The 14,543-nt window shown below is 42.5% G+C and overlaps 1 protein-coding gene across 1 annotated transcript in view; it reads right to left on the reverse strand.

Annotated features, from left to right (window-relative positions):
* LOC107381069 (FERM and PDZ domain-containing protein 4) overlaps positions 1–11,992 on the reverse strand; it is a 65,522-nt gene extending 53,530 nt beyond the window's left edge. The window contains exon 1 of the mRNA XM_015952558.3: positions 11,493–11,992. Coding sequence (XP_015808044.3) covers positions 11,493–11,521 — 29 coding nt within the window. The 5' untranslated portion in view covers positions 11,522–11,992. The remainder of the gene's footprint in view (positions 1–11,492) is intronic.
* Positions 11,993–14,543: the final 2,551 nt, after the last annotated feature.

Genomic DNA, 14,543 nt, shown 5'->3' on the forward strand with positions numbered 1-14,543 from the left:
TAATCATAAATATTGCAGAACATTTGCCGGGAAATGAATCCCCGGAGAAGAAACCAGTAAAAACTCAAAACTGATTAAAGCGTTTCCTTATAGAGCTGGTAGCTTTTAAATTAGATTTGAAGGATAAAGTTTTTTTTCTTAGACCTGACTAAATAAAACTTGCCTCTGTGCCCTTACACTTGCCCAAAAAGCACACTTCACTTTCAATCTATACACAAATTCCCTTTTAAAGCGTATTCAACATGCTGACTCAATCAAAAAATACCAAGTCAGTGTGAGGGCTCAATCGCACCTGGGAATAAGACCAATGCCGGGTTTAAATTATGAGCGGGGATGGCACATGGATAAGTGAATGGGTGTATACAGGGGGTGAAGAGATGGAGAGGGTGATTTGATGTATGGAATGAAACAGCCAGGCAAGTGTCCGCATCGACGACCTCCTCTGCACTGATCACCGACCAAATCCCTTAGGAGGATTATGCAGTTTCAAATCAAGGAAATCATGCAACTTTAAGGGTCAAAGGCAGACAGTGAAACAGAGGAAAAAGGTGGGAGAGTGGTTTTTATGTGGGTTGCTGATAAAACCCTTCCCTCTGCAATGCTGTTCTTTAAACTTCTAATGTGCAGTTGAAGAAAGGTGTTGAGTTTAGCAGTCGTTAGAAACATCGCCATAGTCCCGCTTTCTAAAACCTTCCACATATGTATGGATGGGTACCTTTGACATTTGAATCGATCCGGTACTAATTCCCGGTACCTACGAATCGATACCGGTACTTAACGGTACCAATTTTCGATACTTTTGAGTGTTTATTATTTTAATTCTCTTTTATAATTAAATATATATTTTTCTCAATATATAACAATATTTGATAAATATCACGATAAATAACATACAACAGTTTGTATTTTAACATCGTCCGTGTAGTTTTATAAGCTGATAATTAAACTGAAGCAAACATCTTTACTGTGAACTAAATTTACTGTGTATCTTCATTCCTTTTGCCGTCTTTTTTCATTTGATTTTTCCTACTGGGAAGTTAGAATTTCCGAGGAGAAAGCAAACGCACGATTAGCTGATAACATTAGTGGCAATGAAAGCTAACATATCAAGCTAACGTTATCTTTAACAGTTTATTTAACTGCTGGAGCAGATTAAAACGATGATGCCTCACACTTAGATCGTTGTCGCTGGTTTCATCTTCACCCAGTCACCCGTCGCATTTAGTAAAGTGAAGCCAAACTTTAGAGTGCGTTCATCTTCTAGTCGGAAATTCGGAGTTCCGAGGAGAAAGCGAACGCACCATTAGCGAAACGGAAGCTAACAAATCAAGCTAGCGTTATCTTAAACATTTTATTTACCTACCGGAGCAGATTAAGATGAGGATGTCTCACTTAGGTCGTTGTCGCTGGTTTCATCATCACCCAGTTCCCTATTACATTTAGTGAAGTGGACCCAAGCTTTAGCGTGCGTTCTTTCTACCATGCTGCTCTGTTTACAACTCGCTCGCAGGGACCGACGACATAACGCTCTTGCGCATGCGCAGCTGTCTTGGCAAGTTCTCGTTATGAAGGACGGGTACTGAAACGAGGCACCGTTTGAAATGATGTGAATCGGTGCTCGGTCGGTACTATGGAATTCGGTCGGTACCTTAAAAAGTACCGAATTCAGTACCCATCCCTACACATATGTTTAGGTAGACCCTTGAAGATGTCAGTAAAGCCCATCCGGATGCAGAGTCGCGCAGTCGAGGTCATTGCCAAAAAGTACAAGTTCTCACACAACACGATGATGAAAAGCTAATGCTCATAGTCACATGAGCACTTTGAGTTGTTAAAAACACAAGTGTATTTACCACCATCCTATCCTGGGTAAATCTATAAACTTTGGAGTAAGCCACATGAATCCAACCAATAGACCAAAAGCGTAATAAACTTGGTGCCTTGTGCAACAATGACTCATATCAGCAGTCACTCTTTTGGCAATCGCTTCAGAAGCTTGAAACATCTAACAAAAGCTCTGACTGATGCAGCGGTACTCTTCCATATGAATGAGACCAGAAGTTACTCTAGCAAAAAAGGGAGTCACAACAGAAGCTTTTCACTTCTTTAAAAGTCATCTCACGAGTTTAGTTTCTCCCTAAAATCATTGCTCTCCTTCCCAATGACACCATGTACCATTGAGCCTATTCTTCTTGTTTTTAGAAGAACAACTTAAATGATGTTGTAACATTTACTGAGATCGTATGACTATGATTTAAATATGGACAGGTAAAACAAAACTGGCCATTAAACATTGACAGAATACAACAACCTCAATGACATACAAATATTTAGCAAAATAACTCCTGTTTACAACCTACTCATTATCATTGTTCTGAGTCCATTCTCTCGTTGTGCTACCTGAGCTTTAAGCATATTGACTTCATATTTTAAATCATATTTATCATTTTCCAAGATGGTAATTTTCTCTTCCAGCTGACTCTTGTCATCTAACAAATTTGCAATCTCTGTCTGAGCTGCTGATAGCTGGTCTTGGGTTTCGGTTAGTTGTTGCCGAGCATCGCTCTGCTTCTCCTCAAGAGTCAGAACCACCTGCTTCACCTTTTGACTGTTCAAGAAGAGCACACATTTTACCTTGTGTGTCCATATGAGCAATTACTTCTCTGTCCCAGAGGTGCACTAACAATACGGCGAACTCCACCAGGGACTCTGTGCGGGCAGCTGATTTAAGAGGTTTACCTGTGCTGGGCAGATTTTCAATCTTAGTTTGCAATAACTTCATCAGTTCATCAGCTTGGTGATTCTGCAAACCTTCAGCATAGCCGTGGTCAGACAAGCTTGTCTGTACTACCACAGACTCAACTGCATCAATAACATGTCTTCCCAGTGAGTGAAGGGCTAATATCCCTCCTTCAGACATTTTTCAAAATCAAAAATGACTTTTCACCAAAATTAATGTAATGAACAGAAAAGTCCACCAGATGGCGGCAGAGCGCCGATGATGGGTGCGGGCGGGGGTGCTGACGTCACCGTGTGTTCGCCTGGGCACTCTAAAATGGCGGCAAGTTAATGACGTCACCGGGAAGTTTTACACACAAAACATGAATAAAACACCGCTAAACTTGCACGAGCTGGGTTCGGAGTTTTACTCTTAGGCGTAGCGGATTTTGAGATGCAGAAACACTGCGTCAAAGCGGCTTGACAGGTTGTCAGGACGCGTATACCGACTGTCTCACCGGTTCCACTAGTTAGCACTGTTATGCTAACTAGCGGGGCCTGTCGCTAACAGGCTTTGACGGTCTAATCCAGCCGGAATTAAGACCAGTCCAAGCAACTAAAACGTTGTAACCATAGACACATTGCTTGGTGTGTGTGTGTGTGTGTGTGTGTGTGTGTGTGTGTGTGTGTGTCTGCTCTGTCTTCTCGATCCCCAGTGAGTCGTGGTGGATGGCTGCTTATACTGAGCCAGGATCCTCTGGAGGTTTCTTCCTGTTAAAAGGGAGTTTTCCTCTCCACTGTTGCTATATGCTTGCTTAGTATGAGGATCGCTGTAAAGTCACTGACACTAGTCAGTGACTTAATGCAATTAGCTGGGTTCCTTATATAGGAAACATTTTTTCTGATTGGTTTAATGAACTGGCCTGAGTTGGAATGTTTATTATGTGAAGTGCCTTGAGATGACTCTTGTCGTGATTTGGCGCTATACAAATAAAATTGAATTGAATTGAATTCGTGTGCGTTGTCGTTATAATTCGGACTATAGTGTATGCAGTTTGTGTGTTAAGCTTAGTTATTAGCGGTTTAATGCTGGTAAGCTCAACCGGGTTGATAGGCCGAGGGATCAGCGGATTGCCTCATGATCGGAGGGTCATGGGTTCGATTCCAGCTCCCGCCAGGGGTATCCTGCTGTTGTGTCCTTGGGCAAGATACTTCACCGAACTTGCCTGTGTTAGTGGTGGTAAGAGGGGCCGACGGCGCCAAATGACAGCCTCGCCTCTGTCAGACCTCCCCAGGGCGGCTGTGGCTAAAAGTAGCTTACCATCACTAGCAGTGTGTGAATGTGAGAGTGTGTGAAAGCATCTTTGGGTGTCTAGAAAAAGCGCTATATAAGTTCAATGCATTATTATTATCAAGACGGCTTATCGAGGGAAGCGGACTTCCAGCGGGGATATTCTGTATCTTCGTTACACAATAAATTGTACACAGTGCCACGTACACTCGAAAAAGGACATGAAAATATACAGTAATCACCTTAAAGAAGCACGGAAAATCCTTCAGTGCTAAACTCAAAATGGCTGCCGTATGCTATGTCAGCCTTAGGGTGGTTTGAGATGAAACAGCGCCTCCTGTGGAGGATGACTGATGTCAAACCCCCTTTTCGTCGTCGTCGTCTTCCTCCGCTTATCCGGGTCTGGGTCGCGGGGGCAGCATCCCAACTAGGGAGCTCCAGGCCGTCCTCTCCCCGGCCTTGTCCACCAGCTCCTCCGGCAGGACCCCAAGGCGTTCCCGGACCAGATTGGAGATGTAACCTCTCCAACGTGTCCTGGGTCGACCCGGGGGCCTTCTGCCGGCAGGACATGCCCGAAACACCTCCCCGGGGAGGCGTCCAGGAGGCATCCTGACCAGATGCCCAAACCACCTCAACTGGCTCCTTTCGATCCGGAGGAGCAGCGGTTCTACTCCGAGTCCCTCCCGAATGTCCGAGCTCCTCACCCTATCTCTAAGGCTGAGCCCGGCCACCCTACGGAGGAAACTCATTTCGGCCGCTTGTATCCGCGATCTCGTTCTTTCGGTCATTACCCAAAGCTCATGACCATAGGTGAGGATTGGGACGTAGATCGACCGGTAAATCGAGAGCCTGGCTTTCTGGCTCAGCTCCCTCTTCCCCACGACAGATCGGCTCAGCGTCCGCATCACTGCAGACGCCGAACCAATCCGCCTGTCGATCTCCCGATCCCTCCTACCCTCACTCGTGAACAAGACCCCGAGATACTTAAACTCCTCCACTTGAGGTAGGACCTCTCCCCCGACCCGGAGGTGGCAAGCCACCCTTTTCCGGTCGAGAACCATGGTCTCAGATTTGGAGGTGCTGATCCTCATCCCAGCCACTTCACACTCGGCCGCGAACCTACCCAGCAAGAGCTGAAGGTCAGAGCTGGATGAAGCTAGGAGGACCACATCATCCGCAAAAAGCAGAGAAGAGATTCTCCTGCCACCAAACTCGACACACTCCACACCACGGCTGCGTCTAGAAATTCTGTCCATAAAAGTGATGAACAGAACCGGTGACAAAGGGCAGCCCTGGCGGAGTCCAACCCTCACTGGGAACAGGTCCGACTTACTACCGGCTATGCGGACCAAACTCACGCTCCTCTGGTAAAGGGACTGAATGGCCCTTAACAGAAAGCCACCCACCCCATACTCCTGGAGCGTCCCCCACAGGGTGCCCCTGGGGACACGGTCATAAGCCTTCTCCAAATCCACAAAGCACATGTGGATTGGTTGGGCAAACTCCCATGCCCCCTCCATCACCCTTGCAAGGGTATAGAGCTGGTCCACAGTTCCACGGCCAGGACGAAAACCACATTGCTCCTCCTCTATCTGAGATTCAACTATCGATCGGACCCTCCTCTCCAGTACCTTGGAGTAGACCTTTCCAGGGAGGCTGAGGAGTGTGATCCCCCTATAGTTGGAACACACCCTCAGGTCACCCTTCTTAAAGATGGGGACCACCACCCCGGTCTGCCACTCCCTAGGAACTGCCCCCGATGACCACGCAATGTTGTAGAGACGTGTCAACCATGACAGCCCTACAACATCCATAGCCTTGAGATACCCAGGACAAACCTCATCCGCCCCCGGGGCTCCGCCGCTGTGTAGTTGTTTGACTACCTCAGCAACTTCTGCCCCCGAGATCGGACAGTCCATCCCCAGGCCTCCCAGCTCTGGTTCCTCCTCGGAATGCGCATTGGTGGGATTGAGGAGCTCCTCAAAGTATTCCTTCCACCGTCCGACTATAGCCTCAGTTGACGTCAGCAGCTCCCCATCCCCACTTTTCTTTAAATGGAAATGCTGCTCTCTGGTGGTGGATTACGAGATCGCCTCGTTTCAAATCAGAAACATCAACTTTTTTTTGTTTTAAAGAGGTTTTAACTGTTTAACTATATCTCAAACTTAGCACAAAGTGTCTAAAAATTTGTAAATATCTGGCAAAGGCTCACCATTATGTAATGATAGATGTTAATTACATTTAATTAAGGACCATAAGACAATAAAAATTCATATCTAGAATAAATTCCATCTTATGGACACTAGGTTATTAGGCGGATGGCTGCTTATACTGAGCCAGGATTCTCTGGAGGTTTCTTCCTGTTAAAAGTGAGTTTTCCTCTCCACTGTCGCTACATGCTTGATTAGTACGCAGATCGCTATAAAGACTGACAGTAGTTAGCGACTTAATGCAATTAGCTGGGTTCCTTATATAGGCAACTTTTTACTGATTGGCTTAATGAACTGACCTGTATTGGAATGTTTATTATGTGAAGTGCCTTGAGATGTCGTGATTTGGCGCTATATAAATAAATTGAATTGAATTGTTGTATTGCACTGTTGTAATTTTACCATGTTATACAACGTATCGCATCATAGCTTATTGTCTTGCATGTTGTATCATATTACATTTTATCATATTGTATCATCTTTTTCAGCACGAAATAAATTGAGTTGTATTATATTGTATGTTTTTTCTAGCTTTTTATAAATTCTATCGTACCTGATTGTAACACATAATTGCATATAGCATCATATTGTATTGTATCATATTTCAGGTAAAACAAAAAAAGTAGAATATTCAATTCAATTCAATTCAAGTTTATTTATATAGCGCCAAATCACGACAAGAGTCGTCTCAAGGCACTTTACATAATAAACATTCCAATTCACAGTTCATTAAGCCAATCAGAAATAATGTTTCCTATATAAGGAACCCAGCAAATTGCATCAAATCACTGACTAGTGTCAGTGACTTTACAGCAATCCTCATACTAAGCAAGCATTTAGCGACAGTGGAGAGGAAAACTCCCTTTTAACAGGAAGAAACCTCCAGAGAATCCTGGCTCAGTATAAGCAGTCATCCTCCACGACTCACTGGGGATCAAGAAGACAGAGCAGAAACACACACACACACACACACACACACACACACACACACACACACACACACACACACACACACACAAATGTGTCTATAGTTCTATTGTGATGTCTTAGTAAATATTCTATTTGGTGAGATCAACTTTATTGTATTTATAATTATGTATGTATTATAATTATTTGAGATAAACAATATTGTTAAAGGTTCAATATTCTAGGCTCAATTCTCACACTCTAATCAGCTAATTAATCTAAAAGACCTGCAAAAGGTCCCTGAGCCTTCAGATGGGGTCGCAGTCGAAGTAAAATTACTGAAATAAATGGACTTTTGCACCAAATCCTAATTTTTGGAGTTTCACCTGTACAGTTCACCATCTTGTTTCAAAACTGTTTCCTTAATGAGCAGGGAAGAATATTTAGCTGTAGATTTAAAACTCAAATGTTATCTTAGTTAACCTAAACATTCCAAAGTTTTCATATGGAGTTGAGCGTAAATATGTTTGGAATTTTAAAATAAAATTTAAAAAAGAGAAAAATTTTCTAAATAGATTAATAAAAGTTGTTCTCTCAGATTTCAGCTGGTCTAAAATCGATGCTAGCAAGTACTACGGAACAGATGCTAAAATGCTGAAAATGTAATACAATTTAAATATTTATACGACTATCTGCAAAATCCATGTAGAGACCGTTAAAAACGCTTGTCATTGGGCCCTCGGTACAATGGGACTCTGCCTTCACTAGTAGCGACATGCACTGGCATAAAGCGGCAGGGAAGTTGGCACACGTTCCTGAAATCTGATACACAGAACAAAAACAAGCAGTGTTGGCTAGTTTCTCTGCCAAATGTTTGCACAGTAAAGCCAAGAAAATTCCTACAAAACAAACACCAATATGGTTTGTGTCATTTTGTCTTGGGGTTGATAGAACATTCATAGTTGACACATTAGGTTGATTTTGTGATAAATATCTTACTTGTGTGCAATTAGAAAGATCCCAAAACTAAAATATATAAACATATTATAATTATTTGAGATAAACAAGAACTGGTCAGAATGTTTGTTTGGACATCCAAGATGTAAAAAAAAAAGGCAATGGGAAGTTCTCTGGGGAAGCAAAGGGCAGAGGAGCACTTCTTCAAAGAAACTAAAGTTATGTATGCAAATGAGATGTCGTGCAAGGGCTAGAACAGGAATACAAGCATACAGTTTACCCACTTGCTCTTGTGTCATACAATCATCTACATCATTGGGCCATGATATGGAAACAAAGCATTTTATGACCCGTTTGGAACGCCCTTGGGAAAAGACTTTTTAAATGAATAAAACAAAGAAAGAAAATGTAAATAAGGAGAAAGTGTGAAAGAAGAAAAGGTGAGCAAAGCTGGTCACCTTTCATATGTGTATTACATCTTATTACTTATCTATTTTCACCTCTCTAAACATGTCTCCTATTGCAAAGGTTTTTATAAAGGACTATAAAACTAAATGACATGAACGTCTGTAAGACACGGAGCACAGATTGTACTCCTTTAGCCAGGAAATAAGTTTGACCTAAAAGGATGGATGTTTTTCTTAAATTTACCACTACATAAAATTTTTAGGGTATTTTAGATGTATTAGACGTATTCCCACACAAGAGACCTCATCCGCTTCCTAGGTGAAAATGGAGCAGTCCCGATGGTTGTTGTCACTGGTTCTGCTTCGGCTGCTTGTGCGTGTTCGAGTTCAGTTTCACTTTTGTTTTTGTCCATGTGGGTCGCACCATTGTCTTTTTGTTTTTTTATTGGTGGTGTTGGAGATGTCTTTATGGGGGGTTAACCGGGGTTAATAGTCAAACCGCTTAATCCCTGCAATCTCCAAGGTATTAACATTTTTTTCTAAGACAATACCTAATTTGCAGCTTGTGAGAGTAGTTTTTTCCCCCCATGAGTTTGGTAACTCCGTCCACAAGCATGGCTCAGAATTTGTGCCCCAGGGTATTACTTTAGAGGGTGTGCCTCAGGGCTGCCAACTTTTGAACATTTCAAAGAGTGAGACTGGGTCATGGGGTTGGGAGTGCACTAATTGCCGACTGTTTTAGAGCGCATGGGGGGGGGGGGGGGGGGGGGGGGATTAATATTGAGACTTTTTGTGCTCTACATTTTATTTATTTATTTCAACTTCGTACGGAAGATGATTAGAGCCACTGACGCGAAAAAATAAAGAAAAGAAAGAGAAAAAAGTCTGAATTATTTTTCTTTTCTTCTTTTCTCATCAGTGGCTCTAATCCTCTTCCGTACCTCTGACTTTACAGAGGGAACTGACCTTTGTTTAAAAAAATTTCTTTTCGTAAGGAAACTTTAACATCCAACCCTCCTGAACCTCTTCACATTGTCTGTCTGTCTGTCTGCAGTAAAGAGTTACAGCTACACGTCACAAATGTCACACAGGAAATTTTAATTATAATTAATGTAAATGTTTTAAATTCCATCTAGGGGTGGATAATATCATGTCATTCATAATATTACCAGTTATGTTTTCCTGCCAAGAAAAAAAAATCTACCATGTTAACCCTTTGATGCATGAATTATGAAATCTTCAACCACGATTTTTGTAACAATTTTTTTCATTTGTCTTTAGGTGCGAATTAAACAAATTTCAACAAATATCTTTTGTGAAATTTTATAATTTACAAATAATTTATTACATGTCCACCTCAGTGGACAGCATGCATTTTGAACATGAAATATGTTGGCTTGACTTGATGAAGTCCAAATGGAGGGGCTCAAATGCAATAAAGTCTTCAACAGCTGTACTTAATAGCAAAAACAAATAAATAACAATTTTGAGTACCTGTCCACTGTAGTGACCACTATGCATCAAAGGGTTAAGCTAACTTCATGATTTACTTGCATCCACTAAACAGAGGATTATGTTCATGTGGGTCATCAGCATGAAGTTGTTGAAGTTATCAAAGCAAACATGGCTGGACTCAGTTTTACTGTAATCTTTGTCTCTAAGTGTGTGTGCTGCTGTAATGAGTGGATGTCCCCACTGTGGGACTAATAAAAGTTACTCTATTCTATTCTATTCTATTCATATCAGCCAGTAGGGAAAAAAAACGTTTGAGGAATTTTGGCCTTTCCAGGCTTCCGTACAAGTAACCTGGTTATGGAGAAGGGGTTTGTCTCACAAACAGGTGAAGCGGTGAATTAAAACATCAGGATTCCTAATGGTTTAATTCACCGCGTCACAAACTAACGTAGGAGAGGGAACGTGTGAGTGAGTCACCACGGTAGGAAGCCCAGCTTGCTGTGAGTGAGAGTAGCGAGCGATCTGTATCTGATGAGGGAAAACAAAAGAAAAACATTCGGGACTGAAACTCCGTCAACTATCGGCTGGCCACGCGGCTGCATTTCTAAATATAGCATGTCATTTTGGCGGCGCGCGCAGCCGCAGCTCACGGTTCTGGGTGAACCAGGCATACCCGTCCCATCTACAGCAGGTGGAGCTCACCGCTCCGCCCATCTCACCACCAGAGCGAAGAAAAGCACATCGGCTTGGATTATACAGACGGGATTCTGTGTGTGAATGAATGCCAGTTAAATTATTACTTAAGTGTTGTTTGTGTGCATGTTCAGTAGCTAATGCTATAATTAATATCATCTGTTTTTATTTTTCATGAACTACACACTGTGCGTGATGCGCGTTCGGGTAGAGCAGGCGCTGGCTTAGCGTGAGATATTGGAGGAGTGGCGTGAGAGCGTGTGTAGAGGGTCAGATGCATGTGTCTCACGCTCAGTGCGTGAGAGTTGGCAGCTTTCTGCCTGCAAGGGTTGAATATTAGATCTCAGGGTAACTATGTGCACACTGATCACACCCGATGGGGAGATGTGAGTGTTCCGTGACCGGGTTTGTGTGTAAAAGCTAGCTTGTTTGCAAATTTGCTACTGCAGCTTTAAAGCAAAGAATAAATGTACATTGAAGTTTCATAGAAAAACTTGGTTAAACAAAGAGCTGGGTTGCATCCTTACGCAAAAAACAAAAAGGGTAGATTTACAAACAGGGACGTCCTATGAAGTTGGTATTTCCATACTTTCCTTGTCTCTTCACTTGCAATTTATGTAAATTTTTAACCATTTATTAAACAACAGAAAATCATGCCAAGTACTCTTGGTGGTTAAAACGAGGCATTTTCCAGTAGTTTTTTTATTGCAAAAGTTTTCTAACTTCGTAGGCGACACGCTCCATGCTTTTGTTAGATGAGGCAACATGATGAACTTTGACTAATTTTCCGCACTTTCTTGCCAAACAAATTTAACAGAATAATGCTTAAATTTCTAAATCAATACATGTACTCACCCAGGCAGCTTCTTGGAGAATCCAAACATGTCCGCATGCTCCTGTTACAGAGCTCTATGTCCCAAAGCTCAGTTTTTGCCTCATCAGCATTCTAATCCACTTCCGAATCCCTTCACGCTCAAAGCTGAAACAATCCAGTGTCAACCCGGATCAAGGATCAACAAAAGTATCTAGATGCAGAATTCAGAATTCCTCCTGATTTGTTAAATAATCTCAAACAGCAGCAAGTATCATCAATGTTGGAGCCCCATCCAGTGCACTGACGGTCCCATTCCTGGTTGTTGTTTTTTTTTGTGTACAAGCCGTCCAAAGTGATGACAGAGATACTTATAGTTGCCCTTCTCCGCTCTCCTACCTCTAGGAAAAGTCAGTCCTTTCGGCTGGATAATTTAGGCTGCAGCAAGCCCACTGTATGTGCTTCACATTTCAGAGCAGCGATCGTAGCTGCAGCAGGGAAGGGCGGGAGGATGGAAATGAGAGGGAGGGATGGAGGGAGGCGAGCAGATGGATGACGGATGCTCCATCTCTGTCCTCTGTTCATCCGAGTCTCTTTGCAGGACACGGAAGAGAATGCAGAAGGAGGAAAAGGGGGTACCAAAGGAAGGAAATAAGATGAGGAGGAGGCAAACAGGGGAGTCAAAGTGCATTGAGGCAACTACGAGTAACAGAGTGATGAAGATGGGAGTGGTGATGGGTAAAATAAAGCTGACTCTGTAGAATGAGATGCTGACAAACGTAAGACCCCAAGTCCTATTGTTGACTTTTTATTATCTATTTTTACTGTTGCATAGTGAACTTGCTCATTTTCTACTTGTGCTAAGCTTATTAAGAAGGAAATTTGGTTTAATTTCCTGAAACATGTCAATTGATTCCGTTCACATTTTGATCATTATTGTAAGTGTGTTGAAGGAATGTGAACGGTGTTGCGTTAAAGACTTTGACATCACACTTGACCAATGTTCTGGGCAGAATACTAAGATTTTGGGGCCTTTCCAGCCTCTTTGAAACCCAATTTTTACCAGCTTCCAATAAAATGCCCAGAAGTGCCAAGTCAATACTACTTGGACTTGTACCAAAACCTTGTCACTTGTCTACTGATTCTGCACGTTAAATGTCGGTTTATAAAGCTTGGGGAAATGAAAGCTGATGTCTAAGTGGAGAAGCAAATGATTTTAAGATTGTAAGTGATCCAGATGGGCTGGGAGGCTCTAAACTACGATAAAGTCATTCTCCAGGGAGCATCACTACACTGTATATCCAAGAAGGTCCTGGTCAGTTTGGACCTACTTCAAGTCATACTTTAGCAGATTTGGTCAATATATGTCCATCCATACCGGTAATGGCTTTATAAAGAAGACTTGCCAGAGGTCTAAACCCACTTAATACCATTTTGTCAATGCTTCAACTCACCGTTCCCACAGAAGAACAAAGTTCGAAAGAGTCCGTCTTCTGTACGGCTCTTTGAGATAAATGATTCTCAAATGAAAGGCTCCCCTTGAAGAGTCATAAGTCCCACCTCTACATCCACTTTGATACAATTGCCCTGGTCATCTTTGCATGTTGTGTGAATATTTCCTCAACTGTAATTAAACCAAAACATGCACCCAGCCATAAATATGGTAAGTACATTGGTGCAGAATTATAACACTTTCTTGGTACGAAACATCATTTAAACTGCTTTAGCAACTTTACAGAACAAGCTAGGTTTTGAATGCAAACACTGTCCTGGAACACTCACCCCTCCCTTCGGGTAGCCTTCCTGAGACACTTCTGCCGGAAACCCGCATTGGCATAGGAAACAAGCAAGCGCTAAACATCAGTTGCCGTTTTCTAGGTCCAAACGTCTTTTGTTGTCCGTGACTTCAAATGGTATTGTTCTTTTTGGCTCTCTGGTAGTTTGTCCTAAAGTTGAAGCGGTAGCAGCCGGCTGTTTCTCCTTCTCTAATGTTATGGAGTTAGAACCTCACACATCTGTGGTTTTCTGTAGCTAAATACTGGAGTACGTAATGAATGGAGGACCCAGGGAAGTGCAGCGGGTCGTCCAACAACCGGATGGTCCAATGGTTGGTTTCAGTTTGAAACTTATTATAAACTTGTTATTAGTGGGGGGTTTTCAGACAAATGCGTGAGAAGAACTTTATTCTTTAATTTTAGGCCTAGTCCACACGTAGCCGGGGTTTTTTAAAAACGAATATCCGCCCCTCCAAAAACTTGCATCCACACCACCGCGTTTTAAAAACAAACTCTGTCCACACGTACCCGGATAAATACGTTGTTAAGGACATGCCAGACCTGTAGGTGGCAGTACTTCCCCCGTTCTTAACCTTGTCCTTCGTCTGTGGTCTTTCGCAAGGAGCAGTAATTCTGCTTGCAAAAACAAACAAGCAGAAAGCGCTTGGACAATTGATGGATCGGGTAGTGACAGAGCGCAGCTCTGAAGGCTTCCATGATGCCGGCTAGTGTAAACACAGGTCACACACGTGATGTCAGCATTTTTTTGTCGCGGAAAGTGACGTTGCGGACCTTAAAACTCCGGTTTTGTCTGTCCACACGCAGACACCCAAAACGGAGAAAACGCAGATCTTCACTTTGGCCGGAGTTTTTAAAAAGATCCGTTTTCGTGTGAAAAAACTCCGTTTTCGTGTGGATGACAGGCCAAAACGTAGAAAAATATCTACGTTTTGGCAGATCCCCGGCTACGTGTGGACAGGGCCTAAATCTCAACAATATATTTATAGCTACACTATGTTAGAATCTTGTTAAGAGGCATGAAAAAATGTTTCAAGCTAATTCGTTTTCCAAATTAGCTACTGCAGCTTTAATGTCTACAAAGTGGGGGTAAAATTTGACAGATGCATGAACTGACCACCACCTGTAACCAAACTTAAGATGACAACAGGATTTTGCTTCATTTAAAAGGTAAAATGTTTTTCAGAATACTTGAGAGGGCAGTAATGTTTCTCTGAAATTGTATGTAAGGTGGACAATCGTTCATAAAAGGCGTCACATGGCACAGTGCATCACTGCTTTGCCATGTGGAAATATGCAGTA

This window comes from Nothobranchius furzeri, chromosome 14 (genome assembly GCF_043380555.1).
Source record: "Nothobranchius furzeri strain GRZ-AD chromosome 14, NfurGRZ-RIMD1, whole genome shotgun sequence".
NCBI classification, from domain to species: Eukaryota; Metazoa; Chordata; class Actinopteri; order Cyprinodontiformes; family Nothobranchiidae; genus Nothobranchius; species Nothobranchius furzeri.